At 43.5% G+C, this 27,946-nt stretch overlaps 1 protein-coding gene across 1 annotated transcript; it reads right to left on the reverse strand.

Moving 5' to 3' along the window:
* Positions 1 to 4,380: 4,380 nt before the first annotated feature.
* mfge8b (milk fat globule EGF and factor V/VIII domain containing b) lies at positions 4,381 to 27,919 on the reverse strand (the record flags this gene model as incomplete). The annotated part of the gene is made up of 10 exons (XM_079223055.1): positions 4,381 to 7,334; positions 8,106 to 8,261; positions 8,349 to 8,551; positions 9,721 to 9,865; positions 10,221 to 10,376; positions 11,060 to 11,241; positions 11,811 to 11,957; positions 18,948 to 19,079; positions 19,363 to 19,485; positions 27,850 to 27,919. The coding sequence occupies 10 exons, from the start codon at positions 27,917 to 27,919 to the stop codon at positions 7,191 to 7,193; spliced, it is 1,458 nt and encodes a 485-aa protein (XP_079079181.1). The 3' UTR covers positions 4,381 to 7,190.
* Between the last annotated feature and the right edge of the window lie 27 nt (positions 27,920 to 27,946).

Below are 27,946 nucleotides of genomic sequence, written 5' to 3' on the forward strand. Positions count from 1 at the left end.
TAGAGATTAAACTGATTCATGGAAGCAAGCGATAATTCACTGGTAATATTTACAAGGTTTTAGGTCATAAGAGGAAAGTCCTCATTAACAGTTAACAACGCAGGTGTATTTTACCACCTTTTGTCTGGATGATGCAACCCCGAATGTCTCGACTGCCCTGGATAGAAACGTGATTTAAACTCTTTTTGCAAAACAAAGTGTGAAAAGTGACACTGCCAGAGGCTGCCAACCTCTCTGTATTCCTGGCACGTTGACGCAGAGACAGAATATTCCGTGGCCTCGAGTAACAAAGCAAATATTGTCCCATGAACTCATATTTCAGTCATCACTTGAGATAATAGCGGCCGTGGTGGAAAACGAGAGCCATTCCAGTTGTCCGGCGGGGCGCCGGGAGAATGTGCTGCGTCGCCGCCCGAATATCTGAGTGAAGGCTGGTTATCAGGGTGCAGATGGAAGCTGCCCTCCTGACATCGAGCCCGTTGTGGCCCCCAGAAGAGCCACAACACTCAGAGTCCCCCGAACTCGAGCACGCAACGCTTCCCTCTGTGGCCGGCGGATGTTTTTCTCGTGACTGGACTAAGAAAAGAAAATGACCCAGGGTTACTGCTGCTTCAGCAGATCCCTGTTGTGGTCCAGGCCGGTGGGGCCAGGGCTCTTGGAGGGCCCCACCGGAGACCCACCCAACCCCGTGACCTTAAACACAGTGCGTGGCCTAAATCGCCTGAAGGAAATTGAATGCCGCGGCCCTCAGTGTGCGCAGTGCAAGCCGACCACTAGGGCCCCCTCGGGCCCTGGGGCTTAAAGCGTGATCTGACAAGTAGGGCCACGTGTGTGCACCTATGTGTGAGGGCCCCCGGGCCCCTCAGCACTTAAAGCATAAGCTGAGCACTGGGCGTGGGCCCCTGGTCAACGAAGCGCTTACAATGTGAGGCTTCATTCCTTTCTCCAAACCCGCTTATCCTATTCAGGGACTTGAAGTCCAATAAACAAGTTTCCATCAACAGTTTAATCGTGTGACACGATCGTGATCTCAATATCGACATATTTACCAATTTTAACTTTAATTTTTTTAATTTATTTAACCAGGAAAAGCCTCATTGAGATTAAAAATCTCCTTTACAAGAGTGTCCTGTCCAAGACAGCAGCAGCACATTAAACACAGTTTCAGACATACAACATAAAACAGTGACAGAACATTTTTAGATCACAGCATGAGTAAAACCAAAAAACACCTTTTAAAAACACCTATAATAATGAGGATTATGATTTTTGACAACCAAGCAGCCCTAAATTCAGCTCAGAGCAAATCTCATTTACCCTGAATTAACCCCATTCTGTTGTCCTGCTCCATCTCTGGTTTAAGGCTTTTGAATATTTGCATCTTTACTCATGTTCACGGCCGCAGAATTCCACAAATTCCAGCTTTGTTTCAGCTCCTTCTCTCCCCACTTCCCTGCAATGTCAATGCCAAGAAAACATATCTATAATGGTTTCCTGTTGCCACGACGCCAACATCTACAGACACGGCAAGGTTGGTCAGTCGGTCCACCACTTTGGTCCTCGCCGAAATATTTCAATGACGCATTGGTGGGACATGGAATTTGGTTAAAAAACCTTCATGGTGCAGAGAGGATGAGTTTAATCTGTTGTCTTTCAGCGCATGCAAACACACGTGAGCATGTTAGCAGACTGATGTTAGCAATAGCGCTCGGTTTATACTTGCACTTCTTCTAAAGCATTTTATTACCCACGCATCTCTCAATCAGACCATTAACAGGGCCATTAAACACAAAACCGACTCATATTTTCAATGTAAATAGCATAGTATCACGCAGTTTTCTTGGAAAATAGCTCCCTCCGCTCGGTTTCCTGGTGTGCCGGCTGGGGTTGGGTCAGAGGAGGCAGGAAACTCGAGGCGCTGCAGCGGGTTTTGAAACCGGAAAGATCCGCTCCTGGAAAACAACCGCTATTTTAGATCAGGTATGTCCAACGTCTCAAGGGACGCCATTCCAAAAGAGGGGAAATCCTATGTTATTTCTGCCCAAATAAAAGCTTAGAGCTGCCGATTTGACGGCGTGATGAATGGCTCCCATCGCAACCGCACCCCTTATCGTGGCCTTGTGTACGTTCGGTTGGCGCTGAACTCGCGTCAGCGACGAACATAAAAGGCGTGAAATTGCTGTGCGCGTTTATTATTACGGCTCATTTTTTATCCTCCATCTTTTAATCAAGCTGGAAAGTGTCACTCGGAGCCGGGCAGTTCCCTCTCCTGTTGGTCTGTTTGTCTTGAAGCCTTCGTCTCTAATCATTCTCACACACACACACACACACACACACACACACACCTTCTGTGACTAACACTCCACTAATGACAGCGTGTGACTTCACGCACTGACACGATCACCTGCTCGCCTCTTCAGTCAAAGCACACACACACACACACACACACACACACATCTCTTGGTCTTTCATGTGGTCTCTGGGCTCCCGGTCCGGGCTCCGCCGGCCTCTTCTGGACCCGAGTGTCGTTGCCTTGCAGAAATTACAGCCCTTCCATCGCCTCAGTGCACAGTGGTTCAGAGGGGCTGCTGGTATTTGAGGCCCCGGGCCAAAACCTTTCATCTGGGGCTTTGGGAAGAGCACTGGTCTGGTCTCTTCAAACACACTGGGAGATAATGGTTTAGAGACCCACAGGGAGGGGGACGTCTGTCACACTGGCTGAGAGGAGGAGGGGAAGGGCTGCTGTTAACAGACGCCGACGAGAGGAGGCTTCAGGCTTTTAGGAGCGGTTGATGACTCTTAAATCTTGTGATGTTTGGTTTTATTTGGGAATAAAGCATCGTCTGCTTCACTGTAATCCACAACTCGAGATTTGTTCTCCTTTCCGCCCGCGTGGGCCGGAGCCAGACGCTGTAAACAAACGGGGCTCGGCCCAAAACCCATGCAGGGCCGTCCAGGGGCCCCTCCCCCGCAGAGAGATTCGTTTCTTCCCTTTTATAGCAGCTATGTGCACTGTTTTTCGAGCCATTTTGTTAGAATGCCTAAAAATCTGTACAGTAGTTGGGAAAATCATGATAATTGCCAAAAAAATTATAAAAGAAAACATGTCTTCATCATGTTGAGGATGACTCATTTTCATTCCTGACAACTAAAAAGAGGCAAATATGGTCTGATGTTGGTATGATTATAAGTGACATAACGTGGGAGGAATTTGGCATGAACAGCTTTACTATTCTTGAAACCTATTTTTGTTTTAATAAGCTGGAGAAGACAGCTGACAACGTTGAATTGTATCTTTAAATAGAGCTAAATGGTGTTACTTCCATATTAAATCATCTTGTAGTTTAAGCCCTCCGACACTGGAACAGAAGGTTTGTTGTTTTTAAATCAGGTGTAGTATAAAAGCAGCCTTTTTTTGACAGAGAAAAAAGGGTATTCTTAGTGACTTCAATGTCCATCCAATGACTATCATCTGTTTTTAAAGTGATTTTTTAATTTTTTTTATGACAACTGAAAGCCTCCGAAATGTCAAGTAATACAGACCAAGTACCGATTTTTTCCGAGTCACACACCCCAAGTCTTATGTTCTTGTTCCAACTATTAATTAAATTTATCAGCAGGTGCAAACTTATCTATTCACTCTCGTCCTGTATCCGGCCTTGAGGAGAAAGCATTTAAAAAATAATTGGCTGGGAACCTGGTTTGTGTTTTCACTGGGAGTATTTGGGCCTTACAGTCTTAAACTATGGCAAGATATATTTTGCCATTACAGAAGACAAGATGGAGATTTGGAGTTTTATCAAACAACAAAGGAGAGAAAGAGGAGAAAGCCGTCAGTCGGTCCTCAACACTTTAAACACCAGCACCTCCGTGAGGGCAAACAGCTGATGAGGTCATCATGTCAGACAACAGTTGTCTTACGTCATCATTAGCTGGTATCTAGTCGAGCACAAAAAGGGATATAATCTGTTGGTACGACGGCCTTTTCCCCTCAAATACTGCTGCAAACATGCGGCTCCTCCATCAGTTAACCTTCACAGTGTCACAGTGTGACGGTGGTTCAAACCCAGACAGGAGGATTCCCCCTCTTTAGTGCGACCTTCACAGACTAATGAGGAAGAGGACGTGGCCTCCTCGGGTGAAGATACCTTTGGAAGATAGGATCGTGGCATAAAGAGAGATTAGGCCCCCGGGGTGTTTAAATGCTAAACAGGCGAGACGACCCTCGGTGCTTTTGCTCTTTTGATCCTCCACCTTTTTAAATGGAAAACAGCTCCAATTAATTCAGTGAGATGATATAGTATAATCTAAATATTCAACCCAGCGATATACATAAAAGTGCAGACTACATTTATTCAAGCCATTTAGAGTCCATTACAAATGTCTGTTTTAAGTCTTTATTTATTCTTCATTTTAAAGATACAAACATGAAAAGGAATCCTCTTAGAAACACAACACTGGAAATAAAAAATAAAAAGCTTTAAATCCAGTCAAACATCTATGAGGTCAACAGTCAGTAAAGCAAGAAATCATATAATAATAATAACACAAAAACACATACATTTATTTATCATCAATAGAAAACCTGAAGAGCGGAGAAACAAAAGATATCTACAATACTTTGAATGTTGATGAACATCGAGAAACAAAAGCAATGAAGCCGCGTCGCTAATAAAGTCAATAAATCGCATGCAGACGTGGAGAACGAGCGCGACCGCTTCAGGAATCGTCTGCAACAATAATAAATATTGTACAGTGTTTTGACGCCAACATCCATCCTCCTCGACCTCTCGGCGACGCCGCGATCCCCTCATGCATTTTTTTAATATTCATTGTGATCAAAAACTAAAAACGCGGTGTATTATTGCACGAGCCCATAATTCATAATTCATGGGGGTGGAAAGGTTTTTTTTTGAGGCTACTGTGACGGTGGGGGTACAAGCGGGTCGTGTCACATGTCCAGTGCAACCGTAAAGAATCAGTTTTGATTTGGTTTCCCTCCAACGGGCTTATCAGCGGGGCCTCAGCTTTCAACTGGAGGCTTAATGTTGGACCCTCAATAGACAGATAATAGTTAGTCTGCAGCGAACATTAATATCTACGAATACGGACAGATCTCAGTACAGCGGCACCGGATATACGCACGTCACATGTCACGATACAGCCAAAGCACGGGGTTTCCCTAGAGCTCAGTTTAATACAACAAAGAAACTGAAGTAGTAGCATTTTCATTTTTTTTGCCTTTTGCTTTTATTTCTACGTGTAATAATGAATATGTTTGTTCTTCAACAATGCTGTTTTTTTTAAGTTCTTTTTAGATATTTAAAAAAATGTCAAAACACAAACATCAAAGTGCCATAAAAAAAAGTGAAACTGTGTGAAGACAACTTGAAGCACAGCCGTGTGTGTGTGTGTGTGTGTGTGTGTGTGTGTAAATAGGTAACGTTTCGGTAGCATTTGCTGAACATTAGGAGCAGATCTGCTTTGACCTGAGGCGATAGCATCCATCATAAATTCTAAACTTGCAACCGCAACGCTATTGTCGATCTCTTCGTTTATGTCGCCAAACAACTAGTGATGAACATTCAAGAATTATCTTGGATTCAATTCGTTCAAAAAACTGTCGGCAAAGAAATGGATTTGAAGAGGAAGTTTCTGGATCTGAAGCGGTTCTGATGATGACAATCTCAACACGCACTTCTTTCTAGAATCTTTCCACTTCAAACAGCCTGTTTAAGATGTGACGAATTCACTATAAACTGACCAAAAACATGGCATTTTTTAAAAGATAAAACAATGTGCTGTAGCAGCCAATTATGTTTTAATACTGCAATAATAATAATAATAATTAATATTGTTTTAGTCAGATTTCAAAGTGTGCATGACGTCACATGAGCTGATGACAGCAGAGCGTGTAAAGCAGTGTCTCTTCTCTTTCACTCAACGAGGATCTCTAACTCTTTGTTGACAACGTCTCGTCTGTCCATGTGGGCGTCGCCTCCTCCGGCTTTAAGGCCAACATCTGCTTGGCTGCTCAACCGACTGTGATGGTTGATTGACTTTGTCGTCCCACAACAACTGGAGATCTGAGTGTGTCCATCGGTTCACCATAAACTGTTTTTTTTCCTCAAAATAAACCCACAGAAACAAAAATGTGAGGGTGAGTTGGCACAAGACGAGTTGATGACTTTACCCAGATTTGTCCGGAGGCTTCTTGGCTTTGAACAATGGAAATAGAGTAACTAGTGGCATGTTCGCGGCGGAGTGAATACTTTGTTGACATGTTGGTTGTTAAACCGCTAAAGCAGTTCAAACTAATGTACTATAGGAAACATGAACTGAGGATTTTTACTGCAGAGAAATATCAGGAATACTGAAAAGCACGAAAATTGAGATTTTGAGTCTCTTCTTATACTTTTTTTTTAAACAAATATATGGCAAATATGTTGTAAACTATTTGGTATAACTTGCTAGTTTTTCCAACTAAAGAGCAACAAGCATGTTTTTTTTTGTTTACCAGATTTAAAAGGCTTCTTGCCAATATATAAATAATACATTATGTGCAGATTAACTTTTTGGTAAAGAAGAAGAATCGACCGAAAGCTTCAATGCATCGTCAGAACATAATTTATATTCTGTGTGTCTTGAGGGGACGTGAAGCGTTTGGTTTGGACGTGAGCGAGCTGACAAGTGGAGCTTATGTACATCACCAGCCGTGGGTCTTGGAGGTTCAATGTTCCAGGTAGAACTGATCTAGGATCAGAGTCTAGGCAGCACCTACTGATACAGCAGCAGTCCTGTCACCCATGAGCGCAGACACAGGGATGAGGGCGTCAACACCTTTAATTTAGCCAAATCTGACCCCAGCTCTGCTCAGTGACAAAGAAGATATGCTGTCGTTTTCTGAAATGATCACAGATTTGGTTCAGGTGGAAAAGAAGAGCGATCAAGTCAGGAAACGGACAAAGAGCGGACGCTGCGAGCTGAACTCAATCAGGTCTCTGGTAACAGTGGTTTAGGGTAACATCGCCCACCTCCAACCAGCCAGGGTGAGGGTGGGGTCGTGTGCTACTCTGGTGTTTGCTGCCCCCTAGGGCCGAGAGCAAGGCAGTGCAGGTGTGGCTCAGGAGGGAAGGGAGGGAGGAGGAAAAGGTGGGGGGGAGGTAGAGAAGGGAGGAAGAGGGACAGCGCTACTCGTCACAGCCCAGAAGCTCCATGCGCAGGGTGATGCGCTCGTGCCACTCCCAGGGCAGGATGCGGACGTAGCGGCTGTAGAACGACGGCTCGAAGAGGTTCTTTTTGTGGACGTTGTTGTCGCTGTTTCCCGGGAAGATCTGGACAGAGAATAACGACACGGATCACATCTGCAGTCAGCCTTAAAAACATTTTTGGACAACTGGTTTACTTTTATTGTTATTTCTTTGTTTACATATTGTAAGTAATTTGTTTTTTTTTTCCCTTCACGATTAAAGCACACCTGAACAACTTGACTTCAAATGTACTGCTGTCCCAGCTAAATACAGACGAATATGTTTGACAATAAACTATATTTAGTTTTAGGATTCATTTCCTCTGGCTGTCCGATTACTGATAAGTGTGTAACAATGAGCATATAAATATGAAAACATTCTCCGGCACAATGAAATAAAGACTAATACCAGTGAACGCCTACAATTCACTGAGTTAAACTAAATTCTAATCATAAACTGAGCTTCAAATTATAAATGTTTCATCGATTGAGTCAGAGGAAACTGTTAATGTTCCACATCCTTGATTTAATGACCTCATTTGGCAGGTTAATAGATTTTTGGATGCACTATAAATGAAAGCACACAGAAAACTAATCAAAAGCAGTGACCACATAATTGGCTGCAGGTGTGTGGACCAGCGTGTCAAGCTCAACTAATAGTTATTTACTCTAAAACAATTATCATTTCTTTAATTAAGTACATATCTTTATATCGTCAATGGATTTTCCAGGTGCTATTTTCTTTTTTAAAGTTTTCCTTCAGTTTTTTCCCCCCCATTTGGATAAAATTTTCATTTTCTTTTGATTTCTTCCCCTCAACATCTGTGAGCCGGTTTCTGGCAGCAGCTGGACTGACCTTGTCCGTCCCTGTGGTCGCGTCCTTCACGATGGTCCAGGACTTCCCATCATCACTGTGAGCCACTTTGTAGGCGGTGACGAATTGGATGGAGCCAAAGTCTTTGGCCCCCTGTGTGATGACTCCTGTGATCTTCTTGGGAGACCCCAGGTCCACCTGAGGACACAGAAACCGCCTGGCTTTACAAACACAGAAGAGACAACAACAACAAATGTGCAGCTCCGTCCGGTCCTCCTCTCCCACCTGCAGCCACTCCGACTGGTTGTTGGTGGCGGCGCTCCAGGCGTTGGTCTTGCCCTGTTTGTCCAGCCGGGCGTAGCGAGGGTGCCAGGTGAAGGCCTCGATGCCCCAGGTGCGGAAGGTGCTGGAGGACGTGATCTGGCGGTCGGACACCAACCGGGACTTCATCCCCATCGGCTCCGAACAACCTGCAGTGTTTGAATACACTGTGGGGGTCAGACCAGGCAGAGAGACGGAGGGAGAGACAGAAAACAAGGAGGGATGGAAAAAGAGAGAGAAAGAAAGTATGATGGAAAGGAGACGGACAGGAAGCGGCCCAGGCCAGCCGTTGATGTGAAAGCAGCACACAACCAGAGATGCAGATGCAGAGGACGGAGAGGGAAGCCAGAAAAAGTTCATTTTCCGGCTTACCTGAGCTCACAGGTTTGCCATATTTACTCTATCATTTCACATGATTAGTAGGAGCAGAATTTTGAGGTAGAAACAAACTTGTGGAGCTCGTTGTGAAATCACAGACTTCTTGATGAGCGTGTGTTAGTGAAGCAGCTGCGCATGCAGAACGAACCGAGGGTCAAAGATGCAGGAAAAACTTTCAAAACGTTCAGCTGTGCCGTTACTGTCCAGCATCATGGAGCTGCTTATGCAACATCCTCTCCGTTTTCTAAGATAATTTTACACTTGAGTAGATTCACTCGAATTAATCGAGTTTCACAGTTTGACCTATAACCTTAAAAAGGAACAAACCGCCTCCTACAAAATATTATGAGTGATTTGCATTGACGCAAATGCACCATAAATGTGCTTCGGTGTTAAAAAAGCTGTGAAAACTCATGCAACTCATGCCTCTGATCTCATGTCACACTGACAGGAGACCCAAAAAACAGAACGAGCCTCAAATATAGCAATTTTAGAATCGTGCACAAACAGGGAAGCGCGACTGAGAGGACAAAAACAGACACCGATCCGAAGAATGAGGAAACAATCAACGAGACAAATATTCAACAGTGCAGTGAGGCCGGCGACTTTCAAAGAAGCACACTGGCTTTACATGAAAGGAACAGCAAGATTAGCAGAAACTTGCTGCAGCGCAAAAGACAAACAAAAATGACGACAAACGCTTTCCCCAGCAGTGAAAAAAACTAAACTCTAAATCATTAGCATCAATGTGTACAGTACGCTTGCCAGTATTACTAGTGGAACGTATGATCATATGGTTTTAATAAATGCGCCTTTGTTTTCAATATTACTAAGTCTGAGTGACATCCTTTGAAATATGATCCCAGAGTGTAGGGCTGAAAACAATTAGTGAGGGAACAGAAGAGATAAATACGTAAAAGCAGCATGTGTACGCTGTGCAGTTTCTGTGCGAGTTTACCGTTGAGTTCGCAGCCCACCAGCTCCATGCGCATGGTGCAGGCCTTGCGGCACACCACAGGGATGATGCGGATGTACTGGGCGATGATCGGGGGGTCGAACAGGTTGGTCTTGGTGCTGTCGTTGTCCACGTTTCCGACAAACACCTACAAGGAAAGGAGGCGTTAGAAGACTGTCAAGTGTGCAGTTAGTTTGTTAGTTTTGTAACTGAGTGATACTGATAATTGATTTTTTTGAATTTGCTGCATTTGCTTATCTATTAAACTTGGCCTCTATGTGTATAATATCCACAAACACAACTTCTCACTCTGTTTCAGAACTGATGTCCCAGTGAAGTTCCAGTAAAATGTATTGTGTGAACTGTGCAGTGTGTTCATCACTGCTCCCTCTAGTGGTTAATTTCAATCTTTTAGACACATACTAATGTTGTGTATTGATAAATCAGTGTAGAACAGACTCATGGACCACAGTGCAGTGTTTGTTGTTGATGCATCTCCTCACATTGTCCTTCCTCTGGCCGTCTGTCCTATAAAGGGTGTACGTCTTGCCGTCCAGGCTGGAGGCCACCTTGAAGGCCTTAATATACTCGGCTGTTCCAATACGACTGGCGCCCTGCATCACGATACCTGTAAAGCGCATCTTTCTTTGCATGTTGATCTGTAAGCAAGGAGAGAGAGAGAGAGAGAGAGAGAGAGAGAGAGAGAGAGACTGCATTAGATAATTAGAGTTTTGTCAGAGCTTCTTTATCCAAAAGTTTAACTGAAACAGTGACACAAAAAATAAAATAAAAAAGGCAGGAAATATGGGGATCAAGTAACCCACAAATAGGCTGTGTGATGGCTATGTAAATACACTAAATTCTCTCGAAGCGGGTGAAAACAATAATATGATTTTTATTTTAACACCTAAATCACCGAATACTATAAAGTACAATCAGCTGCAGGATTGTTTTTCATTGTGAAAACCTGCACTGATTGCATGCAATGCATCTCCGGGATGGACTGGCGCCTTGGAGAATCAATTTTAAACCACGATAAAAAACAAAGTACTTTAAAGTGATCTTGAGGTCTTATATCATAACGAGCCAGTTCCGGATTTGACTCCGAGATCATTGCGGCTAACCGGTCGGTCACGGAGCTTTGCGGGTGATACATTTTCCCATAACAAAAAAAAGGAGTTCAGATTATTTATAAGCAGGAAAATTATTTCTAAGCTGGTAAATCAAAAAAAAAAAAAAGGTCTGGATTTAGAATACATCCAAACATTTCCATCTATAAAAGTACAATATCTGTCTCCAGGTTTAGCAATCTACCCAAATAATCTTCATTTGGTTGCGTCACCTCTATCCACGGGTTCTTGTCGTGTGCAGCGGCGCTCCAGGCGTTAACCAGCCCCTTGTTGTGGAGGCGGGAGAGCTCGGGTCCCCAGCGCTGCAGGCCCAGCATGCTGTAACGGACTGAAGAGGCGGAGATCTGGGACTCAGCGATGCCTCCTCCCTCCATGCCGAGCAGAGAGATGCAGCCTGTGGAGGAACAGAGGTAGTTGGGGGGTTAACCTGATTAAACCGTTTTTAAACATTTCTACAGTATGGCTGTAGAGAAGAACTGATACGTCCAAATAAACAAAGTCTAATACACACCCTTTCCCATCTCACACATATGCTTCAGCTTTCACTCTCAGCTGCATAAACCAGAGTCATTGAGGATGCAGAGCTTTGAATCAGCTTCAATGGAGTATTGATTCCTCATTTGGTAGCCTCTCCACTTGGTGCCTATTGATCATCCTAAAATGCAGTAGCTTGGCCACAATCCCAATCCCATCATCAGTAATGTCTTCCTTCAAGTCTACGTCCTTTAGTTAAGATATTTATATAACAGTTGCAAGAGTACACCATCACAGATGGATGCGGTGTGCTTCAGTGAATAAATGTGAACTCACTGAATCTGTGAGAAACCCACACAGTTTATACCTAGAAGAATTAAACTGGCTTATATTTTAAGATGAAAGCAACGAGGGTGATTAAGATGACAGTAATCGGTCACATGATTTGTCCAACCATCCGTCTAGGAGCGTTTCGGGGGTCACACTTACGCAGTTGGCAGCGTTTGCCCACATACGGGGACGGGCATTGGCATTTGAAATCTCCTTCCAGGTCCCTGCAGGCGCCACCATTCCCACACGGCTGGCTGGCGCAGTCATTCACATCTACAGAGAGAGAGAGAGAGAAGCACACCGTCACTGACTGAAGCGGTAAACGTAAACAGATGACTATTGGGTCAACGGTCAGTCTGAAAGCAGATCACAGTTAGTAAGAAGTGTGAGTGACGATCACGGGTCATGCTTTAGAGACGGGGTTCGACATTTCCTCCCCTGCTCCACACAGAGGTTAGTTGAATTCATGCCAACAGGACGGAGCTGTAGTAGAGAAAAGACGTTGAGAGGGGGAGGGAGATAGTTTCTTGTCTATCAGCTGCACCGGGAGATCATGTGATCGGGATGTGGAGTAATTAATGAAACTGTTAAACGGAGTTAAAAAGGGTTGAGTGTCATGAAGGGCAATGTAGTGCATGCTTTCTTGTAACTCTTCGTGTTGCCTCTTGGAGGCGCCCTCGCCAACACTATCTCTCCAGCTGAAACAGTCAGAGGAGGAAAACAAAAATCAGCAAAACACAACTCCTTTTCATCTCTTCCCCCACAAGACCTGTCAGTGTGACTAAACTCGGCTTTGAAGGCTCTATATTGACCGCATAGGCGTTGGGAACAAGGCACACATTTAGCTGCTGGTAAAGACGGCTGCACACCAAAAACAAAAAAAGAGAGGAGGATTTCAAATCGGACTCGGAAGCTTTAATCCTCAGCGGCTGTCGTTATGGGAGGAAGTGAAAACACAAACAACCCGGGCGCACCGATGTTGTGTTTCCATCCAACAAACGCACACATGGCCGCATCTCCCTGCCCACATGCTCGCTCCGGAAATAGCTCCGTGTCCAAACGTTCATTTTCACACACAGTCACAGGAGGATTACAGTCATTTTGAAATGTGTATCCGCAAACTCTGGATAACGAGGTCCACAGTCAGGACCCTTCCGGCTCTGAGAGCTTATACTAAAAATCACATAAAACAGACTATTTCTAGCAGCAGCCGTGGAATATTTTGAACATAAAGCTGTGTAAAAAAAGCACTTTGATCAACTCACTGTCTTGAAACAAATGAATAGGTAGCAGCTACCTCAATCTGTATCCAGATATGCTGATTTATTCATAATATCAGGGTATCTTTGGCTTTTTTAAAAGCCACAAAAAAGTAAATATACGTTTATTTAAGTATGATAAAGTAGGATACTGACCAACAGGGAGTAAAATAAAACGCAGTTACGAATTATAATAAAAGGCAGTGGAGTACTAATTGGGTTACGTCAGCTTTGGATTAACACTTGGTGGTTAATCACCAAACACGGTTGAGTCAGTTAGCATTAACTAGAAGAGATCAAAGGGTTGAAGGTTACTCCTGTACTCACAATTTCTTTAAGTTTAACTACAATCAGACGGCTATTTCATGAGAGTGGTGGGAAAGATGAATTATTAATTTTCTTGATGGTGCACAAATATAAGAACGCTAAAGCGTCCCTGAATTCAGACGTTAAAGGTGCTCTACACGCCTTTGGGAGCATTTCGATTGCCTCTATATGGCTCTCAGTGCCGACAGAGCTAACGGTGTTTACCTGAGGGGGAAACTGAGGCTCCACGACGTTATCGGCTTAAAGTGCAGTGCAGAGCGGCAGCCGTGAGCTGGCCAGCGGGGCATGCCAACATGGGCATACGTGCACTAAAAGCATGCATGATGGGCAAAAGTATGATGTGAACAAAGTAAGAGAACGCTTGGACAACAACAAACCAGGAGAGCGACATTCTCTACTAGGTAGACGCTTCCCCATTTTACCTTTACATTAGGCATTAGTACTTTGCTGCTACGTAAATGCCCTGAACGACGTATATTGCACCTTTAAGAGGCTGAATGGATAAAATGTTGACATGCTCCATGATGTCCTCCTCACATTGTGGCATACAGACAAAGATCTCTCGACCACGTCAGAGAATAACCCCCGGTAGAAAATTCCTGTCACGAGTCAGCTGGAGTCCTTCACCAGTAAGAGGATTGGGCACCAGAAGGAGCAAACATTCTGGTCCGCTTCACGGTCTAATCTATTTATCTCACAGCCAGAGAGGGTCAAACATGCATTAGTCCCGAGTATGGTTGATATTTACGGGAACATTCAAGATGGATACTTTCCATGGGAATTAACAGGAATTCATGAGACTTAGCGGGAAATATTTGGAATAAAATGGAGCGTTTATCTGGACAGTCCTACTTTTAACCAACAGATGCCTAGTATTGCTTTTTCTTTAGTCTGTATTTTTCTCCAAAATAAGATTTCCAAGTTCTCAAACTCAACCCTTTACCGACCCTTAGTAAACCTAGTCCTGAGACGGGTAGGAACAGGTAGATGCATCGTGACTGCAAATGCTTGTAGGCTTGTTTATTCTGAAATGTATCTACTCTGACTCACTGCCCATTAATGAGATGGGTGGAAGTGTGAAAAAATTGTAGTTCTAAAATCTAAATCAGCTCAGCTGTTACATAGTTAGCCGTATCCGTTATCAGTACGTTGTTTGCATATCGATTTTGGGGAGGGGGAGCAAGTGCGAGACAGACCACCACTGCGTGGCTTCCATCCAACAATAATGGAAACCGCACACTATCAACATTCAGAGTCGATATCTGTCTCAGCATGAAGCGGAAGCCAATACAAAAATCACATGCGGCTCGTTTGAAACCTGATCCGAATCGATGCAAACAAAGGCCAGGTCAGCGGTGCCGTGCGTGTGGTGATCAGCAACGCTACACAGGTCCAGGATCTGTGCTGCGGCCAAAAGGATGTGGGCCACAAAATAAAAGGCTTCAGCCCACAAGGCACTCAGACAGAGTAAACCATGCGTGTTGTTTATGGTTGAAAACAAAGAGCAGTAACTGTGTGCGTGTGACAAAGCAAGAAAAGTTGGTTTAGAAACTTCTGTCCCCACAAATGTGATGTCAAATAACTGTAAGTGCTGTATCTATGGTTTAATTGAAGTGCCAAAATTGTGCTATAATTGTTACGAATATGATCCGTCCACCTTTTAGTCACACAATTTACTGTTGCACAGAAGAAAAGTTTTGTCTTTTCTTCCAGCCAATTACAGGAAATGAGGAAATTGCATATTTAGTCACCACTCTCACCGTTGCCATGGTAAAGCAACCAAGGGGGTAGCTCTAAAAGGCATTATGGCCACGAGATAAAACCACAACGGCATTATTAAACAGAAATAAAGCCCAAAAGGTTTCCAGATGTGTAATTTGCTGTGCACTGCCTGCAGGGCCCCCAGAATAGCTTTGAATCGGACGTCTGCCAGGGTGTCACTCTCTGCTGGAGGGACGCAGAGCGCACAGATGAAACTTCTGATGTCATAAAGTATATTTACAGAGCAGTCGTGCTTCCAAGCGCTCACTCTGAATAGATCAAGGCATGGTGACATCAGATCCTGTGCACGGACTGGTGTGCGACCGCAACGTCTGCAGCATTTCTAGATCTATACTGGTGCATTTCTGCAACTTGAACTGTGCATTTGTTATTATTGTAAGATGCTACAGTAAGTATAGATCCCACACATGTATAGATTGTGTAAATATGACCTTTTTTCCCCTCTTTGTATATAAAGACGGAACTTCTTAGTTAGAGATATAAAGTGTCATCAAACTGACAGTCATGACTTTATGTGCTTGTGGTTTAAATTAAAACGGGATAAAAAAAAAAAAAAAAAAAGGGATTCTTGGAAGTTTTAAAGTTGGACTTTCCCCTACTGAACGTGGAGTTCAACGCCACATCGTGGTTACATATTTACACAAATGTGGTGGTTTTAGTTTCTGAGGGATCTCAAGCAAAGCGCTCAACCCCCAACTGCTTCGTAGTCCACAGAAGAGGAGTCACAGACGTGAATATGCAGAACTCTATGAGTGAATACCAGAAGCTGATGAAAATGCTCAGCAAACCCATAAAGAGGAATTAATTAACCACATTTTTCACAATTTGCTAGTTCTGCAGAGCTTTTTCCCCCTCAAATATCTGCATAAATGAGTTTACCATTAGTCTTTTACAGGAGGATTATTTCTAATTTAGACCAACTTGACGGCAAGGCTCAATAATTAACCGTTTTCTTAAACACATATCCTTCCAGCTTCCACATATCAGCTGTATGCATTACACATGTGAGAACAACCTTGGTGGTGAATTGTTTTTACAGGCCGTATAAGTCTGTTGCTGAGATCTCTTTAATGTTTACCTTTGAAGGTTCAGCCTCACCAGTCAAAGCAACCAGCAGCTGCTTCTGTTACTTAAGACCGTGTTGGGATTCCAGGTCAGCAGCTTTAGGGATCTAATGGGACGATCTAGTTTGTTTAATGCAAACGACAGTAAACCTGGAAATGCAGATCCCACACACACAAGTCTGCCCTCTACCACATCCTAGGAGGAGCTCAAAACTCTCTACCAAAACAAGTGAAAGCGAAGCAAACTCAAAACACACACACCCTTAGGCGAACTTCCAAGAAGCAAATGACTGCTCTCATTCGTTATGAAAATCTGGGATTCAAGAGACCGTCACTAGAAAAAGACTCCTCCTTCCCTCTCTGTTTCCATCCATCTGCTTTGGCCCCAAAGTGAAGCTTACAGTGATTTTACTTTGCTCTCACCCTTTCCCTGCACACACACACACATACACACACACACACCCTTTTAGACCAATTTGACAGGACAGTCAGAAGTGCTGCAGTCAGACCTGAGTAGTGAGTGTGACATTGTCAGGAGGGCAGACTTAATTCCCTGTTCCGCCTCCACGCTTACTTTTCCGCCCGGCAACAGTAGCAGCGCTGACGTTGAGAGCGCTCAGCGCGGACCGCCCCTTTCTGTTGGCTGGACTGGAACGAGGGATGAACCGCGTGCGTGCGTGTATGCTAAACAGTCTGTATATGAGCTCAGAAGCCGCGTGCGGTTGTTCGTGTGGGCTGTGCAGCGCACACATGATTAATCTTTTTCCAGTAGAGATTTTTTTTTCCTTTTTGCTCCCTTGATCTGTTTTTCAGTCGGCTTTTAGTCCTTTAAGGAGAAATCTATTCAGCAAAGAAACACATTTGAACTACATATTAATACAAAAGTAATGTATTGTTAACTTTTTCCCCAAAACCCATCTTCCACTGCTGCGTTTCTCTATGTATAGTTCCTAGATGCAGTTGTTTGTGTGAGAACAACATATGCTTCTACATTGGGCTCCAGTTTGTCAACACCAACATGTCGGACTCTGCCGCTTTCTGATCTGTGAGAAGATTGTCGTGGCATTTCTGAACTTTTTTCAAAATCAACTTCTGCAGCCAATACGTCAGCCTTGATGTGCATTTCCATGTAGAACGTGGGTGAGAAGACGCTAGTTTAAATGTTTAACAACACTACGCCTCCCCGGCTTCACCACACTCGCTGGTTTTCTACAGTTCGTCTCCTCCGTTTCACACACTCACACACCAGAGAATCTGGCTGCCATGGGCTTCATTTCTTGCGCCCACACACACACACAAATTAGAGAGCACTTAAAGTGTCACAACACAGTCATCAGTAGCTGTGAATGGAGGGGCACCTCCCTGACCGAGTCACCCTCAGGGGGTTCTCATAACATGGTCTAATAAATTCCTCTCATTATCCTTGAGGCGTTATCTAATTAGTGTAAATGCCTCCTCTGGAGAGGGCTCTTATTCTGCCAGCTACGCTAACTGTACAGCCAAAGGACTCGTAAATGTATGGATATGGATGAGCTGCGATTCGTGGTCATTGGGAGTGAAAGAAAACACACAAGCAGACTGTTTGGAGCATAAATATGAGCTGGATTAAAATAGACGGTAACTTGGAAACAGCTTAATGGGCTCAGAAGGCAGAGAGTCACTGAGGGAGTGTGAGGGAGTTGAAAGACAACATTTTTGTGTGGAAGGACATCTTCCCGCCTTGGTGGGTGAACTGATAAAAAAAAGGCAGTGCATCTAAAACTGACATGATCTCACTGCCGGTTTTGCTGCTAGCCTTGACTCCTAAACAAAGGAGAGATAGTGTTGAACTCGGTCTGTGTGCGTCTGTGTGAATGTTGTGTGCGTGTGCCTCCGCATGCAGCGAAGAGAACAGAGAGCACCTGGATCTAAGAAGGAAAATAGACCACAGTGCAGAACACAAACAAACACACACACACACACACACACACACACACACACACACCCCTTTCCCATTTCTACTATTACCTGTTCTCGAACTTAACTCTGCCCCTTCGACACCTAGGATTAAAAAAAGGCATACGTGATCAAACAAATAGAAATGCACTTCGGCTTTCCCCAAAATGTCCCACTTGATTCCTGCTAAGTTACTTCTTTGTGCCACTGCCATTCTGCCGGCTTTCTCATGCAAACAGTAGCCATCTGTCTCCGTGTGCAGAGCCGCAGGCAGCACATGTTCCCACTGTTGCTGCTCTCCGGCCGACCCCGAGTGAACCAACCTGGTCCGAGTGACGCGTGAATGAAGCGCACATAAGGACGACAGCTGCCTGTCTGGTGGCCACTCTCTCCCCACAGCTGTCTGCATGTTAATGTGTCGGGTTGGACAGATTAGCCGGGACCTCATTAGACTTAGCCAATTAATTGTGTAGACATGTATACATCCACACGCCGTAAAAGAGGGATCCTACGCAACAGCAACAGGGAGGCTTTTAATTTGGCTTTCTGCTGGAGCTGAAGGTAGTGAGAATTAACTGTAGTTTCCCAGAGATGGGCAAGACCATTGATTGTGATTAACAGTTTTTTTTACACACTTTAAATACAACATGAAATAGCCCAAAGAGATGTTTTGTTGATAAAAGAAGATTCTGAGATATATGAGACTCATCCTCACACACATTTACAGTCAGCCGTCTCTCGTTTTACATTACACTTAAGTGTTAATCTGGAAAAACGGCCGACCAAAATGAAAATACAATGAAAATGTTTTAACTGGCCAAAACAAAAATACTTTCAAACAAAAAGAGAGAGAAACTTTCATATCCAGATGTGACCAAGTGGAACTGGTCTTGAATGGCTACTGATATAATCCTGATTAAAAGACTCACTGGTTTGGCAGTGGACTCCGTCGAAGCCCGGCTGGCACTTGCAGACGTACTCGCTGAAGACGTCACCTCGGCGGGAGTTGCCAGTCACCTCGCAGACGCCGTCGTTCTTGCACGGGTTGGGGATGCACGGCCCTGTTGGACGAGGAGGAAGATACAGGAGAGGAGAGAGGAGTTTGACCGAGGTTGTATGCATGAAGTGGTTGATCTATATACATTTTATAAAACGCAGTTAGTCTTTTAGGTCAGCTTCAAAGTTTTGTCAATCTGCTCTCATTTCAAATGACTGACTTTTTAAGATTCAGAGCTGCGGCAAGTCATTCATTTTCCAGTCTATATTGACTTTGTCTAACCAGCAAACTGAAAAAACTAAACACTCAAATGTGAAACTCATTTTGACCTCTGAAGATCGGCTTACCAGTCTCAGTCTCGTTGCAGGTGTCTCCAGAGAAGCCATCAGGGCAGATGCAGATGAAGGGAGCTCCTGCCCCGGTCACACAGGTTCCACCATTAATGCACACGTTCACCTTGCAGAAATCACCTGGAGTGGGAGGCAGAGAGAGTGGGATTTTGTCAAGTTAAAATAAAAGACATTGATCTGGTGGAAACAATACTCTTTTTCATTTCACAGAACCTCCTAAACGTGAAAAGTATAATTATTATTGAGTTCCAACACGTTTTTCATGCTGTCCCTACTGCAATCAAAGACAGATGTTGGGTGTTTGACTTTGGCTGGAAGACTCATGACAGATGAGATGTTTGTTAGCCAAGTAACGATCGTTGAGACCAAAGTAAACCAAAACCATCCATCTTTCTTTTTTCTTTTTATTCCCCCCACACACACACTGGTTTAGGTTTTCAATAAAAAGAGTGTTCTGAAAGAGTATCGGCTCAAGTTGTGTTTTCTCCCGTTATAAAATGTTCCACTCCGTTCTCTTGCTGTGCTGCTGAACAAAGAGTAATCAGCCTGCTGCAGGTTGGATGTGGCAGTCTGAACAGCTGAGTAAGCCATCAGGACATCCTAAAAACACAACACTGGACGCTTCCACTGTCATCCTGCTCGCTGCCCGGCTGGACCTCACAATCTGGCAGCTCTCTCTGGACACGAGGGACATCGTGTCAGCTCGCAGTGGGCGGGGAGAAAGGAGGAGAAGACCAAATGAGCTACGATTAAAAGTCAAATTGGTTTATTCCAAAAAAGGAGATTTCTGCCCTTTGGAAAAATAACTTAAAGGTTGCAGAATGTTCACTTTAGAAGATGCTCTAGGTCCTTTCTTCCTGTTGAAGTTGCACTTTAAAATGTGAATTATCTTCTAGGGTTACACAACAACAAGACCATAAATAATATTTATGGACTGAGGGCCTCGATGAAGAACACCAGGAAGAAGCCCCCGCAAACAGACAATCGAGACTTGTTTCTGGGGAAGATAAGAAACTGGTCTGACCTTCACCATCCCCTTCTGTTACTGTCGGTCACAGTGTGTACAAGAGAGGCTCAGAGATAGATCTTTGTGTAGCAACCTGGAGACATAACTTGGATGTGATTGCAAGAATAAATTTCCTGATTAATGATTTCCCACTATGACAGCATTGCTTACAAAATAATGTACGGCCCAAATTGGAAGTAGGACACGTGACAAGGAGGTAGCTTAGTTCTTGACAAAATTACATTTTAGCATCTATAGTGAGAAATAAACCAGCAATTACATTAAAATGTCATTACCATTGTCATATACATCCATATACACATGACATTTTGACTTCTGACTTTAACCCATCACTTCTACCCACTTATCCACCAACAGCCCCATTATTCTCAATATAGTGAAAGCACATGGCATTTTAGAATTGAAAGTTTCAATTATACCCCGTTTTGACACTTGGAATATAGAGGAAGTGCATAATTGGGCGACTTTTACAACAAAAACACGTGAAGTCGGGGAAGGCTTTTCAAAGTTAACACTTGTCATTTTGATAATTGTTAAGTGAGGTTGGACCCCAAGTGTGAAATTGATGGTTTAAGTGCCACCGTGTCACAGTGAGGCTAAAAAGGAGCTCCGACCCTGTTTTGTGCGTTTCAGCGGGGTACCTCTTCCCACCTCAAACTAAGTGGACCCGTGGGAGTATATAAATATTCTTTTTTAGACTTCTCCAGGACAAAAAAAAGTGGAGTTTTAGTCCCTCTGAGGGTATAATTCACAGAGGCCACAAAGTGGCATTTTGAAGAGACTTCCTGTGCATCACCGTGTCCTCTCCATCTTCCTCACCCTGAACTACACACTCGCACTAACCCTAATAACCCTCTTTTCCCGTTCCTTTAAAAACACTCACAACTCGGGACGAGAGCAGTCTGGCCATAATCTATTAATAAATCTGGACGCTCTGGATTTATTACACGTTAGCGTAGGAGAGATCCACTTTTCCAGCATCCTGTTTGGACATTTATGCGCTGGACTGCCCTTCCCATGGATGTCCAGTGTTATCTGTGCTGTATCCAGTGTCATGGCCTTCAAATGCTTTCAAATCTCATGGGAGTAAACTACGAGCTTGGCTGGCACCGCCAACACATCCTTATCCAAACTGTTGCCGCCCGTTTTTCTTTGGAATGAAACGCAGCCTCCCTTCCTACACAGGCAGACAGCTCTCCTTCAGGAAACGCTGACAAATAACAATGTTGAATAAATGACCTTACAAGAATATTTTAGTGGAACAGTCCGACTTCATTTAGCCCGCTCTGTAGTCGCTGCTCGTGGTCTGAAGGGTAATTCAGCCGCAAGGTTTATTGAGGAAATGAAATGAGTGACTTATTAGTCAAGGTGGTCAGCCAAGAGACAGTGGTCAGACCACAAGGGTCTCCTCTGAAATCCCCCACTGTCTGCAAAAAAACCACGTCCATAAAATGACATGCGAATTCAGAAAAGGGTTTATTTCTTTCCCTTATTCATTGTGTATTTAAAATACCATGCGATTTCAACCGGTTTTACTTTGCACGGGTCATGCGACACATTGAAAACTAAACTAAACAACGCTCAACCAATTAAAGAAGATTTGCAGTTGTGCGTTCTGTGGGTTTCCACCAGACATCAACCGTAAAGGAACTGCCGTTTGAGAGGAAACCAAAGACTTGTCCTGGCACGTTGTCTTCATGAACAGAGGCATTTAGTTTTCAGATGAGCCATTATTCTACACGAGAACTCTGCGGCTGTAGTTTCGGTTTAGTTTATTGAGAAATCACTCCAGAAAAATAGGTTTTGATTTATTCAAACTGACACACCACCGTTTAAAAAACACATTTCCTCATTAACCGCTAGTGATATTTAGGTTTTAAGATGTTCCTCTGACAATTTTAGCCTCCACCACAATACAGTGCAGGGGAAAAAAAAAACAAAAAAAAAAAAACACTGGACAGAAACAGAAATGTTGCTGTTGAGTTTTCTTTTCCAAATGCCACGATCACACCTCCATTGTCTTTTGGAAGTAACAAAAATCCCAGTGATGTACTTCTTATAACCTTGACAAATGTGCATGGCTAGATAACACTGGAGAAGTGAGAAATGCCCTCTCTTTTTTTGGCAAATCGTCAGTTACAGTTTACAAGGAAAATACCCAAAACTCAAGTTATCCAAAAAGACATCATGGGTGGACGGACAACCGTTTGCCTGAAGAAGTCACTTAATACAAGAACTACAACAGAAACAAGCCTCAGCATGTTAAAGTCTTGATATTGTTGTAAATGAGGGTGTAGGCTGAATTCCAAAAACAATACATCAGTTGTGTTTATATGAATACAACATTGCGCTACAACTACTGACGAAAGCATAATCTGAGGATAAAGCCACCAACGCATCCATTTTGCAGCCTTTACTAATGAACTAAAAAACACATTTACCGGTAATTAATTTGTCCAAATTACAGCAGCTCTAAAAGCACCCAACATGGTGCCCCACTTTGTCCTCGCCACAGTGACAGATTAGAACAAGTATGTGGAGTTATGTTTGGCAGGACAAGCCATTTCTCCAGGACATTGTGCTTTTCTCTCTCTCCCCTTATGAGTCATGGTCTGACTTTCCCATGAGGCCTCGGCCCAAGAATGAGATTCAAATACCAGGGAAAAGAACACTGAGCAGTTACAGCCACCATCACGTAATGAATCCGTCTGCAATGAGACAAACAAAGTGTCTGTGAATCCCATAAAAGCTTGAGGACAAAACTGGGTCTGGACATCATGGCAGTGGAAATCAATATTTCATTTCATGCAAACATGTCAACAGATAATCCAAATATAAATGTATTTTATCCATCTTGTTAGTACCTGTTACTATGGTTTTATGACAACTACTCAATGTGCATTCAGCCAATAAAGCAAGCTTGTAGTAACCTAATTATTATCTATGTACATACGTTTTAACACTGCCAAAATGCCTTAAATAAATCTCTGATGTTCTCTCTTCACGAGTCCGTCGGCTGGCCTGAGTGATGACTTGGAAACCAAATGAGCGGCAGCACAAAACATGGCGCAAATGTCTCCAGTAGGAGCTTCACAGAAGGATGAACTAATGCAAGCTAATTGGCTAATAAATCCAGAGCGTCAATCAGAGGTCGGAGGCAACACACTTGACCTCTGACCTTCTTAGAGACAAGGTGAACAGACCCTTTTTACACGGCTGCAGCAGACATCACAACAAGAGTAAAATACTTCAGGACCGTCTCCAGGAAGTCATTTAAGGGCTCTGTGCTGTGATGGAGGATGGAGACGAGGGAGTCATTTCAGGACAAAAGGGTGGGAGAGGACTCTTTGAGGACACTGCAGTCTGTATTAGAGGAACAGCGGCTGGTTTGGGACATAAAATATCCGTTTGAGCAAAAATCTTCTTGACACAAGTGAGAAGACGAGCCTTAATCAGTTTGATGAGACAATCCCTTCTTGGGACTGCATTTTTATGTTTTTTTTAAATGGGGTTCACTGACAAAGCACGCAGCTGACCGCTTTGGGAAAACAAACACACACACACACACACACACACACACACACACACACACACACACACACACACACACACACACACACACACACACACACACACACACACACACACACACACACACACACAGTGCACGGCCATGGGCAAAAACCTCTTTTATCTAAATTACTCTTGAGTTATCTAAAATGACGTGGAATAAATCAGCCGTATACAACAAATTTAAAAAAAGAGAATACGCCAAGACATTTTAAGGCTTCTTAGTAAGGGTTTCTGCTCCAGACCTGGTAGGGCAGATAAACACATCCATGTGAATGACTATTACATCAGCACTCATATCTCATGTGCCTTGAAAACAGTAAACACTCTGCCCTCTGCTCGGTCACACACACACACAGGCATGCTGGTGCGTAAAGGCTGGCAGGCGAGTGTGGGAACTCAGTGTTCCAGAAAGAAAAGCCTGCGCCACACACACACACACACACACACACACACACACACACACACACACACACACACACACACACACACACACACACACACACACACACACACACACACACACACACACACACACACACACACACACACACACACAAAACTGTTAAGATGTGCTGGAGCATAATAAGAAGGCTCAAGACCTGTAGAGTGCTCATTTAGTCTGAAGACTTGCTACAGACATTGAGAGGGGAACCCGGACATTTCAAACAGGAAGCCAACCCGAGTCCCTAAAAAACAAGAGTCTTTTCAATATTGAGATCAGCAGAACTCCAGGTGCAGGTGTACTTTATGTAATCTGCAACTGCTACTCCAAAACAACACAGCCATCTGTTGCTGCTGAAAAAAAACAACGGGCAGCCACTAAAAATACACACACACACCATCAACCAAACAACAAGCATGTCTCTTTGGTACTGTAACTGAAATAGAGCTTGGAGTAGTGTGACAACAACCGTCTAAACCGAATGGAGTTACATATCACGTACAATAAGTGCCTCTGATAAAAAACAAAAGATTTTGCGTGAACATTTCCGACTCTTGGATTGAGGTCCTGATTTTGGCCTCGGCTCAATATTCAAGCTCACATGACGGCGTGTAAAATATTCAACACAGCAGATTGGAAAGTGGGGCGACGGACACTAATAAAGTGGCCCAAATTAGAAGACACTCCATATTGCAATGAAACATTGATTAGGGAAGCCATTCAAAATTCAAATGGAGGAAAAAGAGCGCGTCATGTCCTGGAGGATTTAGTGTGGAAAAGTGATGAAGTCATCAGTGCTGAAGAAGACGGCGAACGGAAGATTCAATAAAAGCAGATGAACACAAACACTACGATTTCTCTCACAAATGTAACGACACAACAACACAAGGGCAGTGGCTGCCTCGACATTTGTTTTCTTTATCAATTAATACGTTTATTATTATTATTATTATTATTTCGATTAAATGATGATATTCACCTTATACATTTTTCAGAGCCCAACGTGACTTATCCAAATGCCTCGTCGTGTCCAACCAACAGTCCAAAACTCTAAAAGATATTCCATTTATTAAACAACATAAATATCTGTTTTCCCCATATTATTTGGGGAAGTTTTTCCTGATCGGATGTGAGGTCCCGGGACAGGGATGTCGTATGTGTTCAGATTGTAAAGCCCTCCGTGGCAAATTTGTAACTTGTGATTTTGGGCTATACAAAATAAACTGAATTGAACATCTAGAAATCTCAGATGAATGTGTTCTTTCATCCTTATCAGGATGGTTTATTAATTAATCATCTAATCCACCTTTCGGTTTAGTCTTCAATTTTTTTTTGTATATGTGTGACGGATGTATACTTTTACAAAGTATCCAATTATATTGTGCCAATATATTGTGCCAATATTCAGTATCTAATTTTCACCTCTTTTTACAAAAAGTATAATTCCTCCAACACATGACTAAATAAAAGTCACTGAGATTTGACTATTGCAGTGCAACTGTGGAGAGGTGAACGTCTGTCACATTAAGCAGGAAATTAAAGTTCTTGGTTAATTAAATCCTCCCCTATCTTACAACCACAAGTAAATTTGCACTAATTCCAACTGAAAACCTGCCGACATACAAAATATATACACAGACACGCATTCATGGCACGCCATTGGCCCCGCGTCCGGCTATATTTAGCCCCGGTTCACTCGGCTGCTCTAAGTGGTCTTGTTGTGAGAGAAGACGGCCTCAGCCCCGACACAGAACACCGTTTCCCACTTCTCTCTGCTCAGCAGCAACCGGATGAGCTACAACCTGCTGAATTGAGCCAAATCAGGTAAAAACACAGGGGGCAAAACCTTCCCTCAGCTCTTATACACGGCCCTGTAGACATTTTGCATGACACAGCAGCAACAAGTCCCTCCCAACTCCCTGACAGTGTGGAAAGGTCTTAGGGAGCGCGGTTGTGGGTGGAAGTTCACCGACGTGCCAGTGCTGGCGACTGCATCCGGAAAAGTGACTCAGCGCTCAGTAGGTTCAGTTCAGCCGCACCTTGTCTCCACGACTGTCCCTGAACTTTCAGGAACAAACAAGTTGGGATGTGTGCACTTTGCCCTCCTACTGTTTCGCTTTCAATTCAAAGTAAATGTGGATTAAATATTCATGCAAGTGACGCACCGTGAAAGATTTAGCGGCCTTTTGGTCACGCACATCTATAAAAAAGGACTTTACAGGGAAAGAAATGTAAATACAGTCCATATAAAAGTTAAGCACAGTTTATTGTTTATCTGTAAAATAAATATATTTGGTTCCAGGTTAAGTACCTGCGTTAATCTCCATGCAGTCGTTCCCTGATGAGTTCACATGCACCTGCAGTGTTTGTCGACACGGATCGACAAACATTTGAAAATATGTGTACACTACTACGAAATGTAATATTTATTGTCCTGTCAAATATAGGGCTTTAACAATGGCCATGTTTCTTAAAACACATTTTCAAATGTGGAGTCAATTCACAGATTTTTCTGATGTTATCTGTTACATTTGCTCATATCTAATGCAATAAGGTCAACCGTGTGCTTTATGCAACTACTTTATACACTTTCTTGCACATTTTCCAATAAATATCTTAAAGAGTGAAAATCCACAAGGCCCTTAAATGTTGACTGTTGTTGACTCCAGTTCGCAACTCAATAAGTCAACTCACATCTGCCATTCACACAGCACCAAGCCACACATTATTCTCTTTGTCAATGTGCAACAACAACACAATTCTCTAAAATGGAACAGGAGTACTTTGACATTTGGAAAATACATCATCATCATGAAAAACACTTGTGCGTCATGTGATGCTTTGACCCTGGTCTGTGAGCAGATATGGAGGCCAGGGAATCAGGTCGTTTTTGCCCTTTGTACGTTGCCCTAAATGTGTTTGATGCATGGAAACGCCAACAAAGCCCACTGCCACTGGCATGAGGTGAACACTGGACACGTATAATAGCGTATGTGGGTCGCACTCTGCACAACAAAAACTAAATGCCCTGAGGTTTTATTTCTGTCACCATCCAGACATAATAAGAGGGCCTGACCTAACATCACAAAACCTATATTATCGATTGTGAATGGTTATGTTTTATATATTGTGAATTATCTCCTAACCTTCAACCGTCTAATCTTGCAGCTTCAGAGCCAAATTTTCTCACGTTCCCACACGTCCCGCGTCCACTCAACGCTTACACACACACACACACACACACACACACACACAGACACACACACACACACACACACACACACACACACACACACACACACACACACACACACACACACACAGAGAAAAGTAAAAAAGAGCAACTCTTACGTAACGTAACCCCCCCTCTTACTCCCCCGTTTAACCGTAACGGACCGTTAACGGCGGTTTGAACTGTAAACAAAGCCAAAAGAGGATTTACCGTTCACCCCAAACACCAGGCAGGCTGTGAAAAGTTGCAGCCAAAGGACAAGACGCGTCTGCTTCTTCATGGCGGCCGTTTTGTGTCGGTTGCTGTT

The sequence above is a fragment of the Taurulus bubalis genome (genome assembly GCF_910589615.1).
Source record: "Taurulus bubalis genome assembly, chromosome: 9".
Lineage (NCBI taxonomy): Eukaryota > Metazoa > Chordata > Actinopteri > Perciformes > Cottidae > Taurulus > Taurulus bubalis.